Source organism: Nesoenas mayeri (assembly GCF_963082525.1).
Source record: "Nesoenas mayeri genome assembly, chromosome: 11".
NCBI classification, from domain to species: Eukaryota; Metazoa; Chordata; class Aves; order Columbiformes; family Columbidae; genus Nesoenas; species Nesoenas mayeri.
In genome coordinates, this window is record NC_137563.1 from 11,606,058 (window position 1) to 11,633,872 (window position 27,815).

The following is a 27,815-nucleotide window of genomic DNA, read 5'->3' on the forward strand; positions in this document are numbered from 1 at the left end:
CTCAAATGATGTTGGGATCACCTACAGGGTTTCCACATCTCTGTACTTCAGGCATCTCAACCGAGGCAGCCAAAAACTGGGTCAGGGCCATGTGCCAAAACTTTAGTGGTGAGCCTCCAAAATTAAAGACACTTGGGGAATGCATGTTGGGGAATAATATGAAAATGCTGGAGGAAAAAAAAAAAAAAAAAGAGGGGAGTATTTAATTTGTACCCAATATTGATATTTCAAAATTTGATATTGTCAATTTAAAATAAACCAGGCTGTTTGTTTTCAACCCCTGTGAAAGCCAAATCAGTTGCCTCTGAGCGTCAGACACTGTCTGAACCCATAGGTTCCTACCTTGCCACAAGGCAATCTGCACGGCTGGCTGCTTCGCATCCGCAGGCATGGAAACTTTTTGGATGCCGACTTTCGAGGAGTCTCCCCACTGGGTTGTATTGGAACCTGGAATATGAGACTGTGGGTTGGCAAGAACCTGCGCGTCTGGGAGCTGCCGAGCAGCCCCGGAGGCTTCCCAAATTTGGGCTTGCCCTCATCCCGTTTGATAGGATGGAGAAAACCGGGAAGCACATCTCAGCTCAAAACCTCAGAATCTGGGAGCTGGGTCCCCTGGAACTTTTACCCTGTTGTTCCTGGGCAGCTGTTACAAAGATCTGTGAAGCATCTGGGGCTCAGAAATGTGAGAGCCTCAGTGGAGGCACCTGGTGACTCTGCAGGTGGTCCCCAGCCCCCTTGCTGCTTGCCAAGCTGCCACATGTGCTGCTCGGCACCATTTTGGGATGGTGTGTCAGAGAACTGGAGCCCTGAGGAGCTCTTGTTTTTATTCATGTGTTTTTTGGGGTCTGGGCTCGCCTTTGATATGGAGGAGGCAACGGTAGAGACTGGGGAGTGTGACAGTCTGTCCAGTGGTGGAAAGTGAGAAACTGGAAATGTACCTGGATGCCACTGAGTCAGCGAAACCCAAAGCATCTCTACAAAACACCTAGATCTGAGCAAACTGCCATCCTCTGACAAAAATATTCCGTCTGAGAATTTCTGACCAGGTCTGGCAGTAAACATCTCCAGAGTGTCATTTGTGCCTGATACAGGGCAAAAATTATTCGGGTACCTGGTGCTCAGGGTGGAAAGATGAGGGAATGGAATAGTAAATTAAAGGAGCTGAAACAAAAAACTGCTGATAGTCTGAGCACGACTGACCAAGCTGTGTTCAGCTGTCTCTGTGTGGAAACACCTTCCCACAGAGAAAACACCTGTGGTGGGGGCGGCATCCATCCATCCCACCCTGCCCGCAGACCCTCCGTCCCTTCCCCTCACTGAGGGGGATTTTGTTGCTTGTGTTTATTTTTGCTGACTCCCCCTCGATGGGATCTCTCCAGGGCACTGCTCTTTATCTCGCTCCTGGGCTTTTACAGCCCTGTGAGCCCACGGCCCGGAGGAGCACGAACCCGCACCGCGGGTCCACCCCCAGGGGCCGCCGCTTCGGCGGGTGTGGGGAGGCCCAGGGGCCGCGGCTGGGGCGGGCGGAGAGCGCGCGGGTCCCCCGGCGCGGGTTGGGGACGCTCCTTCCCGCCGCGGCGGCCCTGAGGGACCTTCCCGCCCTGCGCTCGGAGCGAGCTCGCGGCGGGAAGGCCACTGAGGGGACTCCGCGCTGCAGCGGGGCCGCGGCAGGGAGAGCCCCGTTCCGCCCGGGGAGCCGGGGCCTCCGCCTGGAGCGCGGGGGCTGCCGCCGGCGGGGAGAGCGCGTGTGGGGGGAGCGGAGTTCCCGGCGGGCCGGCCGCCTCCCCGCCCTCCCTCGGCGGCGTGAGTGAGCGTGTTTGGGAGGGAAGGAGGGGGTGGCAGCCGGGCCGGGGCGGCCAGCAGGCAATTTGCATGAGAGACAGACTGGGAATGAACTGGAGTGGGCGCCTCTCCGCGCACACAGAGCGGGGCAGGAGGGGGAGGAGGGACCTGCTGCCGCTGGGGAGAGGCGGCGAACTCCGCGCAAAGTTTGGTGCCGCGGGCCCGAGGCGCTGAGACACCGGCGGGGAGAACGAGCGGAGCGGCGCCGGGCCAGGCCGAGCCACCGCCGCCCGGGGCCGGGCTTTGTGCTGCCCGCGGCGCGGCGGGGCCTGCGCGGAGCCGAGCGTGGGGCGAGCGCGGAGCCAGCGGCGGGGCGCTGCCGGCCCTTCGCCGGGAGAGCCAGCATGTCCTCCATCCTGCCTTTCACCCCTCCCATCGTCAAGCGGCTCCTGGGCTGGAAGAAAGGGGAGCAGAACGGGCAGGAGGAGAAATGGTGCGAGAAGGCGGTGAAGAGCCTGGTGAAGAAGCTGAAGAAGACGGGGCAGCTGGACGAGCTGGAGAAGGCGATCACCACGCAGAACATCAACACCAAGTGCATCACCATCCCCAGGTAGGGGGGAGGGGGCACGCAAAACAGAGGGTGCCCCCGCCCGGGGACCCCTGCGGGAGGGGCACGGGGCCGCTCGGGGGCCCCTCGGTGGCAGGTTTGTCCCCAGGGTCTCGGCACATGCTCCGGCACAGCCGGGCAGAGGGGGTTGTTTTTGCTTTGCAGCCTCACTGCACTTCGGTGCGGTGTTAAGTCCTCTCCTGCATGCTCTATCTTGGCTATATATAGTTTAAAGAAAAAAACCAAAACAACACACCAAACTGGCTACAGAATTGGGATACTGTCTACTAACAAAAGAGGAAGAAAGTAAGAGGGGAATGTAGGGGAGAAAATGTGTCTTCAACTGAGATTAAAAAAAAAAAAAAAGTTGGAATCGTTCTGGATTACGGTTATACTTATTGTGGATATTTATTGTCAAAAGTTTCAGCGTGTTCTCTAGTGCCGTTACATTAAGATTTTATTGTGATTAATGTATCGGGAAAATGGTTTTGTTTGAGTTGCTTGGTTTCTTCCATATTAGCTGGACAGAATTACTCTGAAGAGGTGATTTAGAGCCCTGCTGTGCGTGTGTTTTCAAATTACTTTTTATATCAAGAATACAAATGGCACAGCTGAAGGGAGTTATTTGGAGGGGAAAAAAAAGCATGTGAGGATGAATACAACTTCTTTTTAATTTATTTTTTAATTAACATAGATTTTATTTTTAGCCTCAATTCCAAGATCAATCCATTAGACCATTAAATCATAAAGGATATATATATATATATAAGTATCCCATCTAAGAAAAATTTTCCAAGTAACTTTCAAATAGCTGGCCAGAAGCGCTTTTTTATTGCTGAAGATTTGTTGATTTCTGTGAGCTCAGCCAGATGACTGCTGATTCTGTTACTGATTGTTGGTTGAGAGTACTTTTTTTTTCTTGAAACAAAGGCCAAAGTTCATCCCAAATATTTGAATGCTGCATAATTGCATGCTTCTGCATGAGAAGATATCTCTCTGTGTGTGTATTCATGCTTCTCTCTCGCGCAAACAAATGTATGCTTTCTCAGTTGTCAGAATGATTTAATGTGCAGTAGCTAACACAAAGCAGCATCTGTTGCATGAAAAAGTGAGGCAAGTAGCTTAGAAATGTGAATATTTGGAACTCTTAAAATTTTCTTCCAACAACTATAGTGGGGTTTTCTTCAAGGAAAAATAAAGTCTCCGTATCCTTTTGGTGGTGAATGACTGTGGCTGAGAATTTGGCCAGTAATTCAGATAGACATCTCAGCCTTTGTTAGAGTTACTGCCTTGGTGGAGATGAAGCAGAAATCAAAACCTGTAGAGCCACCACCTGATGCAAATGCCTTAAAACTTATATTTTTAAATTCTTGGTAAGCAGTGTGCTTTCCACATAGATAATACCCCATTAAAACCACTTTCCTGAAATCCTTAGCATTTCAAAAGAAGAAAATTACTTCAGCAGCCCTGCTGATGTGACCTGGGAATTGTGTCCAGCTGATGTTGACCTGTTAGGGAGCGGGGCCTGAAGCCTCTTGGTACTTCTTTTACCAGTAACAAGGTGGTTTAGATAAAGGAGGAAGGTTTTGATATTTTATAATTCAAAAGCTGTGTGCTTTAATTAAGAAAAATAATTGTAAAGGTTGAAAACAAGTTACAACACAAGCAGATGTCACAAGTCATAAATATTATTGTCTCCAGAGATTGTCCTGGCTGTTCCTACTGTGCAGAAGTGAATGGTTGTTCCTCCTGGACCTTGCTCTGTTAAAGGAAATCTAAACAGAAATTAAAACATTTCATGGTCAGTTATGACACGGAGCCTGTACCCTGCAGATCTTAAGCCTTGGTGTGGAGGAAGTGTCAGCATATTTTGATGGTAGCTCCTTATGGCTCAGCAATAGTTTTTAAACACAACACTTCATCTGTACTTTTGTTGTTGTTCAGTATGTGTACTGCAGGGATCGGATGAGCCTGGGTAGGTTAGTCTGTGCTGGACCCTCTGGAGCAGCATAGGAAGAGATTGATACCTGTTTATCAGACTGGGGAATGGCATGGAAATGTGCAACAGCTTGCCTAGAAGTCCATGGCAGAGCTGGAACTATTTTCAGGCCTTGTGACTTTAGGAGCTCAGTCTTCTCCTCTGGACTGTGCTGTTTGTCCTGATTTATCTGTGAATCTGATTATGGTATAAATCAAAATTAGTGTTGGAAAGAGAATTTTTATATGGTTTTAGTTAATTTTGTGTTGGGTTTTTTTGTTTGTTTTTAATATTTCTACATATGTCCTTTTACTATATACTGAAATAAGTATGTTGAGGGGGAAAAAGGGGGAAAAACCGTCATTAAGGATTAGCTCATCTTGTGCATTGTCTGTAAGGCATCAGTAGACTGAACTGCAGTGGAGTTATGCCAGTGATGACTCTGGCCCAGCAGGAGTAGGGCAAGTCCAAAATTAGCTATTGTATCCATGAGGCGAAGCAAGTTTCAGATGTGCATGTGCTTGAGCTTTGCAAGAGCATTGGTCATGGGAATAATGACTACCTAGCAAATTCCTGTAGTGATCAGGTGGGATTCCTTTAAAAAAGAAGAAGAAAAAATAATTGTTGCAGGGCTAAGGAGTTAGTATACTGATTTGTTCCTGCTGTCGTTTTATCTATGTGATACTAGAAATACACATACTACATTTTATCTCCCCATGGATTATAAAACAATGAATAGTTTATTTGCATATGTATTTGTTCAACATGTGTTACTTTTCCAAGTGCTCCATTTGTAAGGTGATGTGACAGACACCTCAGGGCCAAGGTTTTCTATTGGAAGGACTTGTAGCAACAGCAGAAGGCAAGAGAGACCTTCAGGGATTCCAGGGTAATGCTCTGTGCTGGCAGGATTTTTCTGTCTTGTGGGGGTTTTTTCCTTTTTTTTTTTTTTTTTTCTGGACCAAAAAGGAATTTCCACTTGAAAAACCTCCCAGTCTCAGACCATCCAATTGTTTCTTGGGTGCTTGACAGATTGACATCTTTAGACCTTCCTCATCTTCCTCACTGCTGCCAAAGCCCATCCTTCTCCAGGAGGTAACTGCCTTTAAACCTCTCTGCTAAACTGGTGGGCTCTGGTGTCAAGACCTGACCTAGTGAGTTGTAGCAAGCTGTCTGCATGGCAGTAAGACAATTTTTCATACTGTATTGGGTGATAAAGTTGAAAACACACATTCTTTTGCTCATTTAAATACATCTATTGTATTGACTTTGAAAACTCGGCTTTTGGGATGGTCATTTTAACCACTTTTTGTCAAAGTTTGAGGCCAGTGTGCCATTAGCCCACACCCCAGCACAGCCAGGTGTTGGAGTTTGCAGCCTCTCTGCTTTGTTCCGTGACCAAGCTGAGGTCTACTCCAGCTGCTATCAGATCTTTTTGTATTTTTGATGGCTCTATTTGCTTCGGAGACCAAAGATTACAGTAAGCATGGAATCTGATGAAGCAAAGTCTACAACTGACATTACTACATACCTGCAGAACTCTGTGGACTTCAGCCCTGGGAGAAGAACAGTGAATTTCTAATACTATTTCTGATCTAAAGAGAGGCCATACTGTGCACCTGATAAACCATCAGCGTTTTGCCTGGGAAATAAAGTGTGTTAGGCTGAACCAGGATGAGTGTTTAACTCTTAACGTACATTGAAGTCTGGAGAAGCCAGGAACCTGTGATGAGCTCTTCCTAATTTCTAAAAGCTGTATAGTATATATAGTCTTGATGATATAGGGTGAGGTAGTAAATGCTTTGTTTTTAGATTTTCAGTGGTGCCACACATATTAAGACATAAATCTCATGGCATTTTGTAATATATTTTCATATGCATATTTTTCTTTTGAACCTATTACTGTATTTGGGGTTTTTTTGTATCACCAGTGGTTTTAGGGGAGCCAGGATTCTTGTATGTAAGGAACATCTTCTTTTAAGTGGTATTGTTTTTAATTTAGAAAATAATTTTGAAGAGAAGTGGGTGTTATTGCTTGTGGAACTCATCTGATAAGACTAGAATGTACCAACTGAAATGGAAACATGGCACATCTGCTTTTCAAAAGCAGCTGAACAAGGCGTTCCTTGAATGATTTACATTTTGGTGGGGAAGACCAAGGATAATACCTAAGTGATCTTAGGAACATCTTGGGTGTGAGCATACCTTCTGTTGTGTTGGTAGCTGACTGCACAGTATTTACAATAATTGAGCGTGTTCTTAGGATTGCCTCAATAGCAGGAAAAATGAAAACTGTAAATCTAGTTAGTGGCAGAGTCTGCGAGACTGTGGAGTGTGTTCTTTTGAGACTGGTGCCCATTTGGCATCAGTAATAAGCAAAGGGCTGGTCACAGTTTTGTGTGTCCACGTGCAAATTAGTATAATTTTTTTAATGCAAATTTTAAACTACCTTGTTTTCAATTTGGCCTGTCCCTGTATGTGAGAAGCTTTAATATTGCATAGACTTGTTTAAGAGTATTTGCACTTCAGATCAGGTTGGTGGTGATCAGATGGAGATGATTCTAGTACAGTCCCTGTGTGCAAACACAGTCTTGCTGCCACAGTTACTTGGTGCCGGTAATTTTACTGCCCCAAACCCCTGTGTGCCAACTTGGGCACCGCCCCAGCTTTATGGGCAGGTTTTTACAGCCCTGTCCTAACCTTTGTGCTGCTCGTGGAGCCCACATGAGCAGGTTTCACGGTGGCACTGAGAGCGGCAGGGTAGGCTCTGCTTTACAAGTCTGTTTGTGACCAGGGTTCATGTGAGTTTGCAGATCAGGTCTAAAAGTGAAAATACAGTCAGTGTGCACAGGATTACAGTCAGGTGTGCTTTCTGCCTGCAGTCCTGCTTGTCCATCAGTACCTTTTGCATCTTCCTCCTCATCAAACCCACTCTCTGGGCACAGAGGTTTCTGCTCCCCACCCTTGCATTGAAGTTACAGTCTGGATATCAGAGTGGGTGGGTGACTTCTAGTCCACACTAAGCCATTTTAAAAAAACAGAACGCTATTGTTAAGCTAAAGCACATCAGACCCAGCCCTTGGTAAGATGTCTTCTCAAATTTGTAATTTTTCTGTCAGCAGCCAGTACAAGCCAAAACCTTTTGCCAATATATGTTTGTTTTTATTTTTTTTTTCCCCTGAGATGTCCCAGCTGACATTTTGCGTTAAAACTGGTGGTAAAACTCCTCTTGACTTGAAAGACAACATAGTAATGTTTATATAGAACATTGATGGGCTAAGGGGAAAAAATGTGGTTTACCATTTGTTGAGATGTTTTCAAGTGTTCATATCTCTGCCTCTTTTTCTTCTCTCCTTTCTCAAGAGACTAGAATATTTAAAAAAGCCTCTGAAAAGGACTCATAAGATTCTCATTATATTGTGTAGTAAGTGTTGAATCTTTGTGAAATAAAATGTTTAAAATGGTTGCTTAACTTTCATAGTATTAGGAAAAGACCCTGAACATTGCAGTCATTTAAATATAATGAGAAATAAATGCAAAAAATTGATGAAATTGAGAAATACACACTGTATGGGATTATCACATCAGGGATCCAATTAAAATGAGTTCTTCTAATAAATATTGGTTTAATAATGTAAACTTGTGATCGCTATATTATTGCAACAAAAATAAATTAACAAGATTTAATGGACTGAGCAGCCATTAATTTTCACTTGTTAATTTATTAGGAGCTTCTAATGCTGTTAGATGCACAATAATGCCATTATCCTACATGAACTACTTTATAAAATAAATAGGGCCAAACGGTGCTTGAATTAAATTGAAATCAGATTTTATTCCCAAATTATTTTTTATGGTTTTTTTTAATTATTATTATTATTTCCTAGCTTTCCTCTATTGAGTGCAATTAAATTTTCAGGGATGGGATGCAGCACTCTCTTCCAGTAAGGCTTATGAATAGTCCTAATTAACTTTTGTCCTTCTGTGCCTTGATGTGCTGTGTAAAAAGCTTTTTCCAGTCCACAGCTACTTGTGTTGATTGGCAGTGAAGAGAGCAAGGGGAATAAAGGCAGGGCAGAGGTTCTTGTCCAGACACTCCAGTTCTGGGAGACTGACTCCACCAAGCTCAGCAAATGTTTGCTAATTACACTTTGGTACATGCGACTTCAGTCCAAACATAAAGAGAAGACAGTTGGTAATAATCAAACTCTTGTACTTGTCACTGGTAGCACAACTTTCTGTGCAACTGAAGAGACAATAATATGTCAGTTGTTGGGGTTAGTACTGCTTTTCAAAGATGTTTTGAAGCCTTTCAGACCTGATCCTCATTTGCCATCACTGTCAGAATGATGAGACTTGCCCTTAGGCGAGCAGGAAAATTTGATTGCTGCTGGTACTGTTGCTCTGTAGAAACAGCGTAAAAAGCCAGAGCTTCTTCTTTCTGTATTAAAGGCTTGATCCTTCAGAAGCATAGGGCACAAATGTGAGCAGGAATAAACTACTTGTGCATAGTAATAGGAACCCTATTAACAAAAAAAAGGAACAAAAAAAGAGTAACCTTGATCTTCAGAATAGCCCAGCCAGGTAAGAAAAAATAACGCTTTATCTTTTAGAAGGTCACCCAGGAATCCCATGAGCTCCTGAACAGGAAATCTTCATTGTCAAGTAAGAAGCCCATTAAACCTGAGCTGCTGTGGCTACACTGTTTTGAGTATCCAAATGAGCTCATTTAGTGGCAAGGTAGGTTTCTCTGTCCCACGGGGCTGCGTGTGGTGCAGACTTCAGGCTGTTCCAAATGAGCAGGCAAGGAAATCCATGGGATTGTGTGTCCCGCCGGTTGCTCCAAGTGTCGAACCATCATTCCTTTCTCCGCAGCGGCGAATCTCCATGCAAACAGGCTTGACTCAGAGTGAACAGCAATTGCTGGTACTGGCCTTGCTTACAACAGGAGCACGTTTCTGAAGTAGCAGATGTCAGTGAGTGGGAGCAGCGCTCGGGAAAGGACACTGGGAAGTACGGGGAGGAAATGTTCCATGTGAGCTTGGTTCTTCAGCCTGCTTGCATCCAGAATTGTACTATTCCACGAGGAGTCAATTTCATTGCATTTTTGGGGTATTAGGATCCACTGTTGATATGGAAGATGTGATGAAATTATAAATTTCATTGGTGAGCATCATGAAGGAACACGCTTAAAAATCCAGCAAAACCTACCTGTTGGAAATGTAACCTAAGTCTAGGAAAGGTGGATAGCTGATCTTCATAAATTTTGTTTGTCACTAGAAATACCTTTATAACCCACTTGCTCTTCAGCACTGAGGTTGTGAGGGCAAGAAGTTGCACGCTTTGGGTAGTTGTTTGTCCAACCTTGTCCTCGGGCACCTGCGAACTCAGTCCAGATGGGCTGTGCCTGGCCCTGTGAATGGGAGCATCTGCTTTTTGATCTCTGGAGGAATAGACATCAGTTTATGAAAAGTGAGGTCTGTGAATCCTGGAGAGAAGATGGCAGGGGACAAGGTGTCTGCCTGTCTGTGTGGGGCCCTGGTGTCCTCCAGGCTTCAGAGTTCTCGGGAAAGAACGTCTCAGAGTCAGGGTATTAGGTGGGCCATGCTTAGCTCACTTCATAATTTGTAGTTATCTAATCTGAAATTTTCATTAAAATTCTGCTTGCAAATTTTATCAGAGGAAAGGTTAGAGATCATCTTTGAATTGGTGATGATCATTAACCATAACACGATCTTTTCAAAAAAGGAAGTAAAACCAGAAATTCCCTCCTTTGTGGTGAGGTGGCAGCCAGTAGTGGTTGAATGATGGATGCTGATACTTGACTTTCCTTTTTCACAGTAAAAGAGGAAAAACTGTGTCCTTCCTGTTCTAGTTGCTTGAACATGAAAAGAGAAATTCACTTACTCTTCACAGATGTAGGACAGTTAAAGTTCACAAAAACATTGAACTTAGTAGAAGACATCTGTGGAACACGAGAATGCCTCTTTGTTTTTATGCTTAATGTGCAACTGTTGTTTCTTTATCTACTTAGCAGCTAGAGAACACTTTTTTCCCCGAATTTCCTTTCTCTCCATAACTGGATTTTAAGCATTGCTGTGTGGGAACACAAAGACCCAACTACAAGCACCTTTAATTTTGTTGTACTCGGAAAGACCAGATGTGGTTTTTTCACAGGGATACAAAGTCTGTGGTTTCCATACACGTGGAACTGTACAGAAAGGTCCTTTTCTTCTTACTGTTTGTTGAACAAATTGTTGTTCCCCTTGAGTCAGATGCATAGCCAATTTGTAGCACACGTGTAACAGTATCCAAAAAAATCATATCAGTGTTTAAAAAGCACTCTGCCTAAAAGAAAGGCCAACAAGCAGCTGGAGTCTGAGTCGTTTCCCACTCTTTTGCATTTGTGTAATTACATGGATTTCAGTAAATTTACTTCTGATTTATATCCAAGTGAAAGGAGAGTCAGGCCGGCACAAGAAAGCAGTGAACTGAAAATGGAGGATAGAGGTGTCTGTAGGTTGAATATTACCCATTTTTCTCTTTTAAATTCAGGGGTTTGGGGCTTCTGTGGGTTTTTCTTTGCAAGACTTGGAGTCTGTGAGACCTGAGGGCTCTAGTCCCACCAGGGCTGGACTTGTCAACCCTGGGCTGGAAATGTGGCAGGAAGCCAGGCAGGATTTAGCTACAAGTTTGTTGAAAATGATACTTCTCTGCAAAGCATTTCATTTTCGGAGGAGTTCTCACTCCTGTTTCATTGAGGGTTTTCTGATGGGCACTAGTGTGGCTTGGCAGAGCCCTCCACGTTTTGTAGCTGAGATACCACCGGCAGTGGGTCGGCATTGGCAGCAGCTCCTCGTCTTCTGCGTGCACAGAAGACGGCATTTGGCTGTTCTCACTGTGTTTCTTTTTTTCTTTTTCTCTCTGTCAAAAAAAAAAAAAGAAATAATAATAATAAAAAAAATATATATATATATTTTTTTTTTTTTTTTAACCATCTTGCATACCAGCGGTGAAGCCCTTATAATGTGCTTCTCCCTGAGCCCCCTTCCCACATCCCCAGCCCTACAAACATGCGCAGGAGTTGGGTTTCCTCTTGCACGGCCTAGATAAAGCCCCCCCGCAATTATTGGCCTTGAGCTCCAATGAGCGCAAGGTCTGCTAATAACACTTGTCCTTTCATTTATCCCCCCCATAGTCAGCAGCTGGTTGGAGGAAACGGCTGAAATAGTTATTGATGTTGATCTGAAATCTTCAAGTGAAACTCCAGTGAACTCTGGAGACCCCAGATTAATTACTTTGTAAGAATTTCATAGGCAAAACTTGCATCTGATTTGGCTATTCTTTCTCCATATCTGCTCCTTGGGCCTAAATTTACCTGACTTACTGAACATAAGCTTCACCATAAGTCAAAGTTATCTTATTGGTCTGTTTGAAGTTATTGTTTTCTGTTCAAAATTTTGTGGATTTTTTTGTTTATGTTGTTTTTTGTTTTGTTTTTGTTTTGAGTTTTTGCAGATTAGGGTTACCCTGTTTCCTCAAAAACAAGACCTACCCCAAAAATAAACCCTAGCATGGTTTTTCAGGATTTTTGAGGATGCTTGAAATATAAGCCCTACTCCAAAAAAAAACCCTAGTTACAGCTTGTTAACAAAGTCAATTTAAATAGTGTCCAGGCAGCTGTATGTGTAAAAAAGTAATAAATTTTGGAGCAAAAATTAATTTAAGACCATGTCTTATTTTTGGGGAAACAGGGTATTAAAACGGTGGAAAGTAGAAACCAGCTGGTTTGAAACTACTGTATTAGAAACAAGCTTTAGAAAATAACTGAATGTATTTATTTTTTTTTAAAGTAGATAATCACTGTCTGATTATCAAAGGTAATACTACTCTGTAGTTGATTTCTGCCACCAGTAAAGGTCTCCTGGCAGCCTGCGAATTGTTTTGAGCCTTGTTCTAAATTAGATGCTGCAAGTAACTTGTGTGCAGGTTGATGGTTGATCACTGAAGCTTTTCCCCAAATCTGGTTTTGCTTGTTTGGTAGAACTATAGGCTGAAAGTTCATGTGTAGAATTGCAGTTGCATATTTGTTTTTCCCAGTCATAACTGAATTAAGCTGTGGATTGCTGCATAATGAGTGTACACTGTGGTTAGGGAAGGCTGAAAACACCAGGTTTTGTTTCATACCACTATGTAACGTTGAGCAAAATGTTTAACCTACTTGTCCCCTCCTCTGAACTACCTGGCACATGCAGTACTTGCCCCACAAGGATGCCAGAGTGTTTTATAACATTCATGGACGGCTCTTAAAACCTTGAGAGGTCGACTCTGCAAAGCCCAATACCTTGGTACGTGGAAAAGCTTTCTGTTGCTCTTCAGCATCTCATTTGTACCAAGAAAGCAGTTTTAATTTTTTTGGAAACTTTCTTTGAAAATATGTAGTTGCTACGTCAGTGAGAATATTAGAATTCCGCAGATGTTTCGTGGTAAACCTTAGCTGGGTTTGCATCACGTTTATCTGTTCATCTCTGTGCTGGTGCCTCCTGTGCACAGGGAATATTTTGACTGGTTAATACACATCATTCTACAGTGGTCTGGGACTGAGCTCCAGTTTGGATTCTGTCAGCACAAGTCCAGGGGAAACACTACACATGTAGGCTCATGTTTGCATTTAAGTAATATTGTATAACCATACATTAATTTAATGCAATACAAAATGTTAAATGAAATAAATGCGAGTCTGTCAAGCGATTGTGGACTTTTACAACCATGACTCACAGCAACGCAAGGTGGAAAAACTAAACAATTCTCTGCCTATAGCTGTGTCTTTTATTGAACATTTTGGCAGCCACTGAGGGTGCTGGGCAGTCACTTCTATTTGCTTTAAAACGCCTTTGCAGCTGAAGATTTCTGGTGTATTGTTCCAAAAGAGATGACTGAAAACTAATAGCTGGCCATCTGGCTGGAAACAACATTATTAATTAAGCTTTTTCTTTTAAATCGTTTACAAGTTTGAAGTAAATGCTCTTTTCAAAGGTATTGAAGCAAGTTGAATTTGAATTCTTGCTGTGGGCAACAGTCAGGATTGAGAAGTAACACTTGAGATCGTGGTTACTTAGATTTCCTAAGAGCAAAATAACAGCTGGATTAGTCCTTGTGTGTTTTAAATCATTACTTTCTTTGAATAACAACAATGAACCTCCAATGTGGTCAGCTACACTCATTTAAAATAGTATTTACTATATTACAATACAATATTAATTGCGTCCCTTTAAGGATCTTTTCATTACGGCTTTTTCACAACCTGTTGAAGGACCTGTGCTCTGCTGACAGGGCAGCATTTGTGACCTCTCAGTTTATATTTCATACCAATAAGTTATAACATACTCATGATGTAGCATTGATAACTATGTTTGTAAAACTAATATTTAATTAAAACCAGGAAGAGGCCTCTAGCATATTGGAATTACAGTCTGATGTAAGGGTTTGGGTTGAAGGGACCTTCCCAGCTCATCCGGTGCCACCCCTGCCATGAGCAGGGACATCTTAACCAGCTCAGGTTGTTCCAAGCACCGTCCAACTCAACTTGCAATGATGGGGCATTCACAGCTTCTCTGGGCAACCTCCACACAAAGCAAGTGTGGAAGTGCTGAGGATACACCACCTCCTTGGATACTGCAGAGATGGGATTTTATATTCCTTGCATGTTTTCCAGATCTAGGATGAGTACAGCTCCTTATTGTTCTGATTTTTCAGTGCCTTAAGAGTACCTAGTAATTCTTATTGGGATGTGTGAGGGCCAGAAGAACAAGCTTTAATTCAAACCTATCTTTAATATTCCGGTTCCTGATGATCGCACTTACAGGTGTGTTTTAGGATATTGGAATAACTGTGTAGCCATTTAGGTATTAATACATGGAATGGTGAACGGTCCTGAAGGGGGAACCCTTCGATATTGTTCTGGGCAGCAAGAATAGTTTCATGTAAACATCCCCTCAATTTCCTCCCTTTGCTTCTCCATGTTTTGCTGAGTGCCTGTGCTGTAAACCATCGGTGTGCTAGGCACAAATGAACCCGTAAAAGCAAGTGGAGGCCTCGGAAATAATGGCTTGAAATTGAGTTTTGTAAGTCAGTGCTTTGCATGCCAGGCTCTACTGGTTTGAAAGCCCTGTTGAGATAGCTGCTCTAAACAGGAATAAAAATAGACATTTGAGTGTTCTGATTTTAGAAAAAAAAAAGGCATTTATTGGATTATGATTGGCTGATGACTTTAAAGCTAGAGACAGTTTTATATTACAGAGCTTCTCACTCTGCTTATTCTCTCAGTTCCTGTTCTCCCCCCTTTTTTTTTTGCCTCTCTCTTTTCTTGCTTTCTATTTTTAGGATGGCATTTCAGAGCCTCTGCTGGACTGGCAGGGCAGCAATTCCAGAAGAAAAAGAAACAGGAAAGGTGGGAGGTAGAGCTAATGAGCACTAATAGTCTGTTATTAATTTGGCTTTCAAGTGCTTGCGTTCAAAGTTTATATGTTTCCAGTTTATCTGATAGTCGATGAAAGATCGGCTTGTACTTGAAGCCGTTGATTGTGCGCTTCAGTGGAAGAGAGAACAAGTAGGAAGGTTAGGACTGGAGACAGGCCATTGGAAGTTTTAGGACAATTCTTTATGTATTTATGTTTGTGGGGGTTTTTTGTTTGTTTGGTGGAGTTTTTGTTGATGTTTTTTGTTTGGTTTGGGTTTGTGGTGGTTTTTTTTTTTTGTTTTGTCATAGTTTTGTTTTGTTTTTTTAACGTATGTATATAAATAAAAAAGAATGTGTCCAGTAGAAGTGTGAACCTACATCTCTGTGAGAGAGTACCTGGGAAGTGTAAATGACTTTGTCACACTTTTGCTTTAGAATCACATCTTGATTTTACAAACTGTATCATGTTTCCTCCTTGATTTTGGTTTACAGTCACTGCTACTTGGAGCTCTGAAGGATATTTTTCTAGGTTCATGTGAGGGTTGAGTGTTGTCAAAAGCCGGCTGAAAGTTGGTGCAGTGTAACTGCATATGGAGTGTATTGCTGTAAATTAAGTCACTGAGGAATTATTTTTAGAAGACAAGGCTTATTTCAAAACACAGGCCATAACTTTTCTAACAGTGATTCAGTAACTTATTCCTGTTGGTTAAAAATTGCACCTTGTGTTGAGTTGGATCCAATTCTAGCTTGCAGGATTTCTTTTTCTTTTAGTTTTAGGGGGTTTTTTTTTTAGTTTTTATTTTTTTACAGTAAGCGAGGTTGTTATTCAGAAGAATGCAGGAGACAAATGTGTGTCTTTGTTCACCAAAGCTGATGTGCGTAGTTTGTTTTGTAGCTATCGCAGGAGCTGTGGGCAATCCTTTGGGAATGCAGGCACAGGCTCCCGGGATAACCTTTCTCCGCTTTTGTGTTCTGCTGTTATCTCTTGGCACAAAAGACTGGAGGAGGAGTAAGCAAGTCAAGTGCTTAAATTTTGCATATGTTTATACCTACTGCAATGGTTTTCAGGGACTGAACAAGCGCTGGCTAAAGACACAATGTGTGTTGTGGAGCTGTCAGCATGGATGAAACTGCTCACGCGATCTTTTCTTTCGGGTTAATGATTAACGGTTGGACTCGATGACTCAAAAGGTCTTTTCCAACCAAAATGATTGTATGAAATTTGAAATAAGTTTTCCCCAGGCTGAAGGAGTTGCAAGCTACTGTGAATGCATGCAGTTAGCTGGCAGATGCATCTGTAGATCTGTTGTCCTAGCAAGCGGCGTTATGTTGGTGGAAGCTGTGATAGCAATAACCCTGCTTTTATTTAGCAGTAATTTTTTTTGTCTTGTACTTTAACCCCGAGTATTTTCTTAATATGCCAGTAAATGGAAGTTGGACTCCATGATTCGTAGGGGTCCCTTCCAACTTGAGATACTCTGTGATCCTTTGTCTCATTAACGTTGTTTGGAAGCCAAATTAATTTTAACAGAAATGACAACTCCAAATTATCTCATTTCCATGTGCTTTTATGCTGTCATAGCTCTGCATATTCAGATAATGATACATCAGTAACATAATTTGATTTATGGTTTCCACTTCTACAAGCACAGTTCTTGTTACCTACAAACCACTGCAGGAATATTACTCACTGGGTGAACCACTGGACTTTGAAGAATGTGACTATGATGAAGTATTTTGTTTTCTCACATCCTGCACATGTCACTGGTAGTTTCTTGTCACTGTTGCTACCAGGGACTGTTCAATACAAGCTTATAATTTTCCTAGTGGAGAGTAATGTCATGATTCCCTGGTGAACAAGCATCTAAGCACATGCAAAGCCATTTGGTAACTGTCCTTACAAGGTGCCTCTGCAGTGGCTGTCACTGAAGATGCAGAATCTCTTTTGCCTTTTGGTGTCCTCTTCAAAGAAAAGACTAAACGATGTCTCATCATGTAAGGTGCGTAGCCTTTTAGTGGTCACATCCCCTGAGGAAGACCTTGAGCTCTTGGGGTATCCTTAGCCTGGCACTTTCCATGAGGGCTCAAATATTTTGCATGCTGGAGGAAGGTGTTAGAACCAAGCGAAATGTGGGTGCAAAAGTGGGCATTGCTGGACTCTGCAGGGACCTGGTGTTCGTGTGGAATGTGAGTGGCCATGTGGCCCTTGTGCAACGAGGAGATGAGCAGCCTTTGAAATATTCCTCCGTCTTCCTAAACAAGCCTGGCTCTCTGCAATTTGAGCATTTGTTAGCGCACAGATAAGCTAATTGTACATTATCTGGCAATTGCCTGATCTTTCCATGTGCACTGATCTGCTACGCAGATACCTTGGATAATGCAGATGTGAAGCGTTATAACTTTATGGGACTCCTTCATCAAATACTAGCTAGCTCACCACTGTGTGTTTTGCAAGAGACGAGAATATTTTGGAACATAGACGTGTAACTGTCATCAACAGGAATTGTGCCTGGGATGCATGGGATGAAAATACTCTTCTTTAAATCTTCTCCCTTTGAGTTACATCAAAAGAATCTTTCATAATTTTAACATATTGTTACCATCAGGTGGTGGTGTTCATATGCATCTCAAATCAATGTAGCATTACATCCTCATGTTTTCACCTTAGTTGAAGCCCTTCAAGAGGTTATTTTAGCTAAAACCTCTCACTCTGGCATTTGGTCTCTTCCTCTGCAGTGCTCTAGCAATACTTAAAGTGATAGATCAGCACGTAATAAAAGTGGGATTATCTCTAAGTTGAAAATAAGTAGAAAGAGCCTACTGTGGAAATTACAGGGTTTGCTTGTCATTACTGATTCATCTCGTAATACTTGTAGTAACTAGCGGTGCAATAATCATCAAGGTGAGGGTCTTCAGAGGACTTTGTCACTAACTGTGTTTTACTACTTGCAAACTGTTTAGACTTTGGCTGTTCAAACTGTTCAGATCATCTCTCCCCAGTCATGCAAATACCACAAGCTGTTTGACTTGTTCATTTATTGTGTTGGAAAGGCGGAGGGGGAAGAACAGCTTTGACTTGCACCCTGGAGGGACACTATGCAAAACCAGTCTAAGGTTTCTGGGGCGGGAGCTGTGGAGATTTCTATTCTTTTGTTTATTATACTTTGCTTTCTGTCATCTCTTAGCAAATAATGAATAACAGTAATAGTATGCTGGGAGACATGAAATCTGGAAGTGTTTATTACAAGATGTGTGTGAACCGTAGTCATCACCAGAACTTATTTTCTCACGGACTGGTCTATTAAGTGCCTGGGGGAAGGAGCTTACAGCTATTTTTGTAATAAGGTCTCAGGGACTCTGGTATTTCTGCTTCCCAGGTTCCCTGTGCATAGCAACTACCGTCCATTCTGCAATCAACACCTGTCTCTAATTTCCATCAGTAACAAAGGCCCCTGCCTGCTGTAGAAAACCCTTTGCTGTTTGTGTATAGAGGACTTTGCTGTTACAGTCAAGGGCTCGGAAACACCACAAAAGCAGATAAAAGCGAAGCAAAGCAGTTGATGCAGTAGGCCTAAAACAAACATAAAAATTTGTGAGGTTTTTCCTTCCTTCCCTTTGTGGTTTATTTGTGTCTTTCTTTTTGATATGGGGGTGGGGTAAGTGGAAAAGATTTCTCTGTAAGCCTGAACGCTGAATTATTATTATTTTTTTAATAATCTTCCTCTCCTTTAGTTACTGCTTTCTTTAAGATTTCCATGATCTCAGTGCTGCAGTGAGCTTCCCACCATCGGTCCTGCGGCCATGTGAGCTGTAGGAAGCCCTTCTGCCCTGCGAACACTTGGGATGAGTAATAGCGAGCCCACCAAACTCACACACGCTGGAGGTCAGATGTGTTCTGAAGAGTCTTGCCAGGCTGAGTCTCCTATAAGTCAGCAGAACTAATCGCACGTCTAAGTCCAGCCATACTATTCCCTTCCTGCAATCCGCAGCCGCTCGTGCGTGGCTCTGGGATGGCCTGAGGTGCTGTCAGATCCATGTGTTTCTGAGGGAGCTGCATTGCATGCAGTAATATTTCTTTGATTTTATTTTTTACTTTTCATAGCCTATCTGTTGAACAGCAGGGTTGCTGCTACTTTGTTCTCTGCAAGCAGTCCTCTCCCAAATGCTTTTAAAGTGATTTTTCAGCTCGTGGTGACTGCAGTCTGCTTGCTAAGTATATATTAATATTATTCTTTGGGGTTATAAAGAAAATGGAACATCAGATAATTAGTTTAGCTCCTTGTTTCTAGAAATCACATTTCTACTGGCAGGCAAATGTAAAACACAAGGAGGCATTTGGGGACAGAGTAGGGATAGAGCTTCATGTTACACCTCTGATTTAGTCTAGTAGTAGATGGCCATTAAAAGGCATAATCCCATTTGTGTCTCTGGGTGAGTCTGCTGCCTGCTTGTGTGGAGTTCATTGGAGTTCTCAGAGTGTCTTTTTATTTTTATGGCAACAAGATCATCTAGCCTGATGTCTTGTAAATCGTGCACTTTTAAATCAGGCTTGTGGCTAGAGTTTTGAGCTCTGTATTGAAGTATTGAAATTAGTAACCTATACAAGCGCGTCTTTTAGAAGTGCATCCTGTCTTCATTTAAAGATACCAAGGCAGAGATTCCCCTATGACCTCAATTTTTTTCAATAGCTAATGATCTCCTCACAATAACAACAACAAAGTACCATATTTCAACTGCAATTGGCCTGCTGTCAGTTTATGGCATTGCTTCGTTATATAACATCTCTCTTAGCTAGACTGAAGGGTCCTTCAGTATTCACATTTTCCTCTCTGATAAACATACTCTTACACTGCTGTGATTCAATTTTCACTCGTCATTGTCGCCCCAAAAAAAATAGATTGAAATTCTTAGATCTTTTAGGACATTTTCTTTAGCCCTAACCATTTTTGGGGGGTATATTTTTACCAACTTTACACAGCCAATTGCCTTACAAAAGTCTAAACATATTATTGCTAGAAAATCTACCTTTTATCAACCGGATTTCTCCTCATCTGGCATGAAACTAAATTTGAGAAGAACTTAAAACCAGATTGCCCAGAGCTATGGTGGTCTTCAATTCTGCTTTGGTCTTCTAAATTTTTTCACTGGAGATGAAATTTCTGCTGTACCTGCCTCTAGAAGTCCCCAATCCCTCACATGATGTTAAATTTTGTCCCATGATGTTTGTTTTGGTTTGTTTTCTGTGCCCTTCAAAGGCACTTTCTGAAGAGCAGATGTCCCCAGAAGCACAGATTTTGGGACTGATGGCTGCAAGAGGGCGAAGGTGCTTAAGTAGAGTAATATATTACTGACTTATTCCGAATTAAACTCTGTGGTTTGCCTTATGATTTGAGAAGAACAGGAGAGAACGTGTTGGAACATGAGTGTCCCCATGGCCTGACACTTCTGACTCTCTGGAGACAAAACTGCAGCAATTCCTGTGCAGAGGCAGTGGGAGGTGAGGCAGTTTGCCATGGACCTGATGCCTGACTCAAGAGCCTTGATCCTTGCCACCTGGAGAGGTCCTGTGAGTATTTTTAGTACTTCTGGTTCTGCATAGAAGGAGTTTTGAATAGTGTAGGAAGGTGGGCAAATTGCCCAGGAAGGTATCTGAAAAGGTTTCATTAAAAAAATCATCACCTGTGTCGGTGTAGAACAATGCTGGGTGGTAAACAAGTTCACGTGTGTTATGAGCAACAATGAAGCAAGTCAGAGTTCGGATTGGAGTGTGATTTCCATAATCTTATGAAAAATTGAAATTTAAGATCTGCTATATTCTTTCCAGTTTGCCTTTGTTTTTATTTAAGATGCTGGTACGATTACACAGTTTTCAGGAGGGGTGTGGGAAAGACTTATATTAATAATACTTCAAATATTTCTTTTATGGGTAAACTCGGGACAAAACAGTATCTTGTTTTTTCAAGCCGCGCTGAGCATTTCTGCCCTGAGGAGAATATGATTACACGGTATATAAGGCTTGCTTGGACAAGTTGTAATGAATGTTAAATAACTGTTTGGTAGCAGCACGTGTGCTTTTAACTTAATAAATATACATTGTGGTGATGTTAGAGAAGACCTCAAGATTACAATTATTTGAAATATGCTTTACAAGTGCTTAGCAAAGCAAACTAGTTTGTAGTCTCAGTCAGGAGCACACGCTCTAAGGAGATGTGAGGAATTTTCGTTCAGCCCATGTGGTTTAAACCAGCAGAAGACATCTGCATGTCTTTTGGCAGTCAGCAACTCTGCAAGGGCTGCGTAGTGCTCATTGCAATAAGACTGAAAGATGTATCTACGTGTTTGCCTGAACTGAGGCTTTTGATGGCAAGCTGGTCTTCAGCCAACTGAGGAACCCAAAGTCGAGCATTAAGTCATGAGGATGGTGTTGAAGTGGGACTGGTGCCCTGAGCTCCCTGCACCCAAAAAACTGCAATTCCAGAGAATGATCAGGAAGAAGCATTTTGAGTGATTGACAGGTTGATGCTCTTGCAAAATTTAGAGACATGGTGGGGTGCTGGAGGCTGTTTGGCCATGAGTAGAAGGGTTTAGCATTCACCTGAGCGGTTCTGAGGTCCAAAAGAAGCTTCTCCTGCCTGTTATTTCTTTAACTTTTATGAAAAGTGTCCTTCTCCAGTGTTATTTGTTTGGTTAGAGAAAAAGGCCTCTTTCTGCCCAGCTGTGTGCTGAAGAAAGGTGCCATTTTGTGGAATTCTTTCTCTGCTTCATTCTTGGTTTTACTCCAGTGCAGAATGAACTTTGACACTTTCAGGGAATTAAAGTAGATAGGATTATAAACTGTTGTGGTGGAACTTGTCAAAAGGTGATTAATACTATAAGCTTTTTTTTTTTTTTTAAATTGCTTGGATGGGCTCCAGGGTAGAGCTGCTTTGTTAGTTGCCATGGTCCAAATTCTGTAGGCAAAGCTTAAGGCTGTTGTATTTCTATTCAGGATTTCTTGGACAGAAATGTGTGTACATCTGTAGGATTACACACACAGTAAGTCTGCAGTTTTGGCAAGGTGTTAGACCTGAACTGACTCTAGAAAACATGTAGTAGTCGAGATGCCTCTTCAAAGTGTCAGACTAGCTGCACAAGTTTGCAGTTTGTGCACATGCAGTGATTGTATCTGGACTTTCTGGACCTATGGCACCTGTAGCTTTCACCAGGCTTCAACAGGTCTGGAAAGCACAAAGTAATGTAGAAAATCTTCAGGCTGTGCCTGAACGAGAGCTGGTGTGCCTGGAGAAACCTGGCAAGACATTAGCTGGAGGAAAGCTAAAGCTGTTTCAAGTGGCAATGTGATTAATTTCCACTTCATTTCTTCAGCTAGAGTCAATACTTGGACAAGAGTTGCACCCTAGAACCCAAGCACTCAAATGCAGGCTGAGAAGAGAGGAGGTTGCTTGCAGACCTTTGGCTCATTTCTGCTTACAATAGCACACACCAATGGAAACTGGTGCCTGACTTCTGCTAACTGGGCCCTAAGTGGGCCATGTGCTTTCTCTAGGTGCTGGGGGACTGTTAAGTCCTGTTTCCAGGTAAACCTATAGCAAGATGTGCATTTAGTCACCTTTTGTTTCTCTGGGGAGATTTCATATTTGTCTTTTTTCTGAGAGCACGTCCAGGGTATAATACACGGACAAGGAGACTCAAGCGTTTTCCGAAGCTCTGAATTCCCAGGGCGCACACATGCAGTAGCTCGTGGTAGCTCCAAGTGCTTCGTGGAAGCTTTTTCCTTACGATGAATTCTCTGTACAGAACATGAGCTCGTTTCCTGCCGGCAGCCTGTTCCCCGCAGAGAAAAGCTGTGGTTTTAAAGCAGCCGGCCATTGCATTCCAGGGCAATATTCAGCCAGCTCCCAGCTGCCCTCTTCCCCAGACTCTCTTCAGATCTAAGCAGGGGATAGGATGCAAACGGGATGAATTGCCTTTGTGGCAGCAAGAGGCCATTTCCAGCCACCATCTCTCCTAGGGAAAGTTTGCCCTTGGCCACATTAAAGGGAAGGAGGATGGTGAGGATTGGGCCCAGTTGGCTCTTGGTAGGCAGCACTATATCTGTGTTAAATTCCTCCTCCAGAAAATGTCCAGATTTATCATGCGCAGCAGCAAAATTCATGGGATACTCAGATGTATGGGGTTTTTTTGTTTTTTTTTTGAAAGCAGGATCAGCGTGCAAAACATTAGATGTTGATGCCAGATGTATTTGGATGTGGTTTGCTTTGTTCTTAAACAATAGACGGTTTTAAAAGAAAGAGGAATATTACTTGTGCCCATATGTCCCATTGTTTCCATCATGGGTATAATCCTGGCTGTGGAGTTCAGCATTATCATGCTGATTCTGTTTGTAGCGACTCATACAGTTGAACATTTGTCATCCAGTTTGTTGAATCTTTGATCTCTGCTTCTTTTCTGATCAAATCTGGAATTTGCATCCTGTGCTGTAGTAACTGCGTGGTTTTGTGAAGCAGTTCTGGAGGAGTAAATTCCATCACTGCACACCCACTAGGTGCTTGAGCTGTTAGGTATAAGCATTTAGGTCATTCTGCATATTTCTGTCGTAGTTTTTCACAGCCCTGTAGTTTGCCAGCAGTGATTTCAAAGGGAAATAACATGCAGATTTTAAAAAAGAAATCTTTCTAATGGCAGACTAACAGCATGCATTTACAGTTAATATGCTGAATACTCTGTTCAAAAAGAATCAAGAAGTCCTCCTGAGTGACACTTGCTTTTAATGTAGGCTAGGCATCTTTTTCTTCCATGAGCCTAGATAAAATGTAGTTTGAAAATTATAGGAGGCATTCAGGAGGCAGATAAGGATCATTTAGCCTTTTTTTTTTTTTATTTTGGAATTCCCGGGTCTTAATTAATTTACCTGGGATATCAATGAGTATCTTTAATTGCCTTCAGGGCTGCTTGCTGAATTCAAATAAACAGATACTGTAACACAATTTCCTGGCTGTGTGAACAAAACTTGAAAAACTAAGAGTGATGAAACCGTAATTGGATTAAATGTATTCCTTTACCCATTGGGAATATGGATAAAATTTCTGTCTTTCAATACTTTTGTTTTGACCGTGCTAGTTACAGATCCGAGGCTGATGGCTTGTGTTACAATGCCTTGAATAGCAGATGGCAACTATGGAAGTGTAAATGAGCCAGCAGCTGACATTACTTGGGGAGCTATTGATTGTGTTTATACCATTATACGATGATAAGTGCTAGATACCCAGTCAATCAGTAAGGGGAGGATAGAACTTACTTGGAATCATTTCATTAAGTTAGCTTTTCAAGAGTTCCTTCTTCCATCGAGTTACACAACAAAAACTTTTCTTTTACTCCCCTAAAGAATAACTCGTTGCTTTGAAGCCTGGACTGTCATTCTTTATGGACAAAATTTCCTAGGCTTCACAGTAACAAAGTTTTTTATTTTAAAATATTTTGTCCTTGTCTCCAAGACTACTCACATGTAAGCACACAAAGGTGAGAGGAGGAAGGAGAACGGGCCAGACTTTCCCATTGGAAGAGCCCGGGGGAATCTTTGTTTCTCTCGAGCAATTTCTCACTGTCTTGGGAGCGGTGGTGACAGGTTGTGCAGAAAGGAACATCCGCTGGCCTTGGCCAGCCCGGTATGGAATGTGATTCAAGGTTTTTCAGGGAAACAATGGGTTTAGCAATACAGGATTATCATGTTGGCTCACCAGTTGGGTACCTGCCTTGGATCAAAGCTGGCGTGCGATGCATCACAGGAGTTTCCAGTCCTTCCCGTAAAGATCTTGGCAAAGCGAGAAGCAAACGAAAACAAAGTCTCTGTGCTGTGGTCCAGCACGTGGCATAGGATGACTGACTTCTACAGCAAAAAAATTACTCATTTTTAACTCAGTTTTACTCAGTTACTCAACCCCGTTATTAAATCTTTAGTATTTGAATTGTTGGCTTTTTTTTTGCCTCAACTATACAAGTCCACTCTGGTAAGACATAACATGGAGTAGAGCAGCAAACCCAAAGCATCGGACTCTTTCCCCAGCCTAATAAATAAATAGGTGTGCAGCTTGTGGTACAACAGTGTTTGAATGGTGATGCTTTACTCCGTGACTGCTCCATACCATGGGAATATTACATTAGCACTGGACAAAAGAAAAATACAGGACTTAAGTTCAAGAGAGATACCTGGCTTCCCATTAAAAATCTTCAAATCCAGCTGCTGCCAGAGAGGTGACCAGTCTGGGAATTACTGTCGTGTGGTGCAGAAATTCTTTATCAGGTGCGTTCTCTTCAGCCCTGGGAAATGTGGAGGGTAAACATTGTACAGAATATCAGCATTTACAAGGCATTCCCACCGGTGCCACCAGTTTGACTTAGAGCCAAGTGGAGCAACTGGAAGCTCTGAACTTCATGTTAGGTAAAGAAGTGATTTTAAACATAAACAATTTATCTGCCTATTGTTGAGAATGTATTTGTGGTCTGCTTTCATCGTTTGAGAATATTTCTGGTTTTATTCCGAGGGGACTGGTTCCTGGGGGGCCCTTGGCTTTCAGTGGTTCCACAGTCCAGAATTGCTTCTGCAGCTGCCGGAGGCTGTATGAGCCTTCCAGCCTGAGGCAGGATCCCTTTCTCAGGACATTTCTCCAGTTTTAGCCTGGAGCAGCTGCCCCCGTTCCCCAGAGCTGTATTATATCCAGCAGTGCAAGGAGGCCTCGCTGGGGTGGATGGGCAAAGCAGCGAGAAACGGGATCAGTGCTGCAAGAAAATCCACTGCGGACCCGGGGGACAGGTCCTGTCCCTTTTTGCGCAAACAGGGGACCCAAGCCTGGCACAGCAGACTGGGATTTCTCCCAGTATGGCAGCCCCAAACCAGCCTGTGTGGGCTTTGCAGACCCTTAGAATAAAGTGCCTTTTTCCCTCGGGAGTGAACAAGTGAACTCTGGGTGGGTCTCTTGCTCTTGGACCAAACTGGTGTCATGTTTGGCTTTCGCGCCTGGATCAGCAAGGACACGTATGGCATCACGGGCATCGTTTGAGAACAGAATCGCCCAGGGGTTGCATCTCAGACCTCTTCTTGCTTGCAGTGAATCCAAGACAGAGCTAGGACACAACTGAGGGGATTGGGTTTTTATGCTTTATTTTTCCCTTTTCCCCTTTTTCCCCCCCTTTTTCTGCCTCCCTGCTTTCCCCCTTTTTCCCCCTCATTTTCCCCCTCCTTTTCCCCATTTTCCCCCCTCCTTTTCCTCCCTCCTTTTCCCTTTTCATTTTTTCTTTTTCAAAACTGACAAACTATTTTATTTTATTTTAAGTAATAAAAATCAGTCAAGCCCATCTTGTTTTTAAGCCATGCTTAAAAAAAGAAAAAAGAGTTAAAGTGCCCATGCGAGATGTGCCCCAAGCTGCCGATCTCGCACCAGGGGCAGGTCTGTCTGGAGGTTTGAGGAGCAGCAGAAAATCCCAGTGTGGACTCCAAGAGGCTCCGTTATTCAGCGCTCAGGAATGTGGTGGCAGCTCCAGCCGGGCTGTGGGCGGCTGGTTTGGTTTGCGGTTCTTGCTGGGGGGTGGGAGATTTTGAAAAGCACTTGCTGAATCCGCATTTGGGTGAATAATGGCCACTTTATGTACAAATGATAAATATTAGTCACAGTGGAGCGCAAGTAATTTCTTGTGTTGGTCATGGATTGGGCATATCAAAAACAGGGAGGGGGAGAAGGAATAAAAGAGAACAAGCCTGGGGTTTTCACTGCAAAGTTAAACAGAGCTGCGTTTATGTTATGTGACATCTTTAAGCCTTTGGCTCTCTCAACTTAATGCCAGATATCTAATTTGGAAATATTTATTGTAACTGGCATATCTTTTAGAAGCCTGTCATCGCGGAAGGACTGTCAGCAAACTGTCCTTGCTAACTTGTGTCTGTTAAGTGACTTTTTTTTCAGTGCTTCAGAGTTAGATGAATCATTTCTGCTTTCCGATGTCAAGTAGTGGTGGCTGAAGAAAAGCTTATAGGATCTTAACAGGATTTATTTGCTGGTTGTATTTTTTTGCTTGTTTTCATTCTAGAATCAAAGATTCTGCAAAATGAGATGCCTGAAGCTGTATTCCTAGATTTTTAAAAGTATCTCTGACTGAGCACCTTGATATTTACTTATTTTTTTCCACAAGTGCTGGAGGCTCACCAGCCCCGCTTTGAGTCACGCTTTGCTGACCTGATTTTTCAAGTTAGTTTAGTGCATTAATATGGAATGAGGACGGAGTTCCACATGAAAGAAAAAAGAAAAAGAACAAGTTAGGCATAGAACTCATTGGAGAATGGAATTTTATTTTCCAGCTGACTTTGGTTTGTCAACACTTTATTGGCTTATTGCTTATTTGCTATTATTGCTTATTTTGAAAAAAAGCAAAGCTCAGTGCTCTGCATTAGGCTGAGGTTAATCTCGGTGTGATATTTTCTGGAAATGGCCTTTTGGATCCCAGATTTTCGCACTCCTTTGTATTGGCCCTGTTCTGGTTTAGGTGGGTACAGCTGATGCTGATTTAAAGCAGCATACTGCAAAGCTTTGCTGGTGTAGTTTGTCACTGCTCAGCTCCCAGGGTTCACAGTGAGAATTGTTTAAAACACCTCTTCACTTTGCTTATTTTAAGTTACCATGTATCAAGCGCTGAGGCTCAGACCCAAAAGGAACCAATTCAGAGTGCTCTTGCTGAAGCTGAACGCTGTTTTTTTGCTCTGCTAAACTGCAAAGCCCTTCCTGGGCACAGGGGATTAGAGAAACCCCGGTTCCACCCAAGGAAAAAGGATTTCTCCTATTGACTTCTGTGCTGCAGCTACACAGGGTTGCTGAGGCAAGTTTTTAATTAATGGAGGGGGCAGGAACCCGCAAATATTTCCACGCTTTCTGAAAGATGAAAAGGGGGCTGCATATCACTTTTAACGTCAATAATGTTAATAATGCAAAGCCACAAAAAGG

General features: G+C 42.7%; 1 protein-coding gene across 3 annotated transcripts in view; it reads left to right on the plus strand.

The window, feature by feature from the left end:
• Positions 1-2,186: 2,186 nt before the first annotated feature.
• SMAD3 (SMAD family member 3) overlaps positions 2,187-27,815 on the plus strand; it is a gene marked incomplete at both ends in the record, with an annotated part of 70,640 nt that continues 45,011 nt past the window's right edge. For all 3 annotated transcript variants that reach the window (XM_080350928.1, XM_080350930.1, XM_080350929.1), the window contains one exon: positions 2,187-2,392. In XM_080350928.1, coding sequence (XP_080207054.1) covers positions 2,187-2,392 — 206 coding nt within the window. The remainder of the gene's footprint in view (positions 2,393-27,815) is intronic.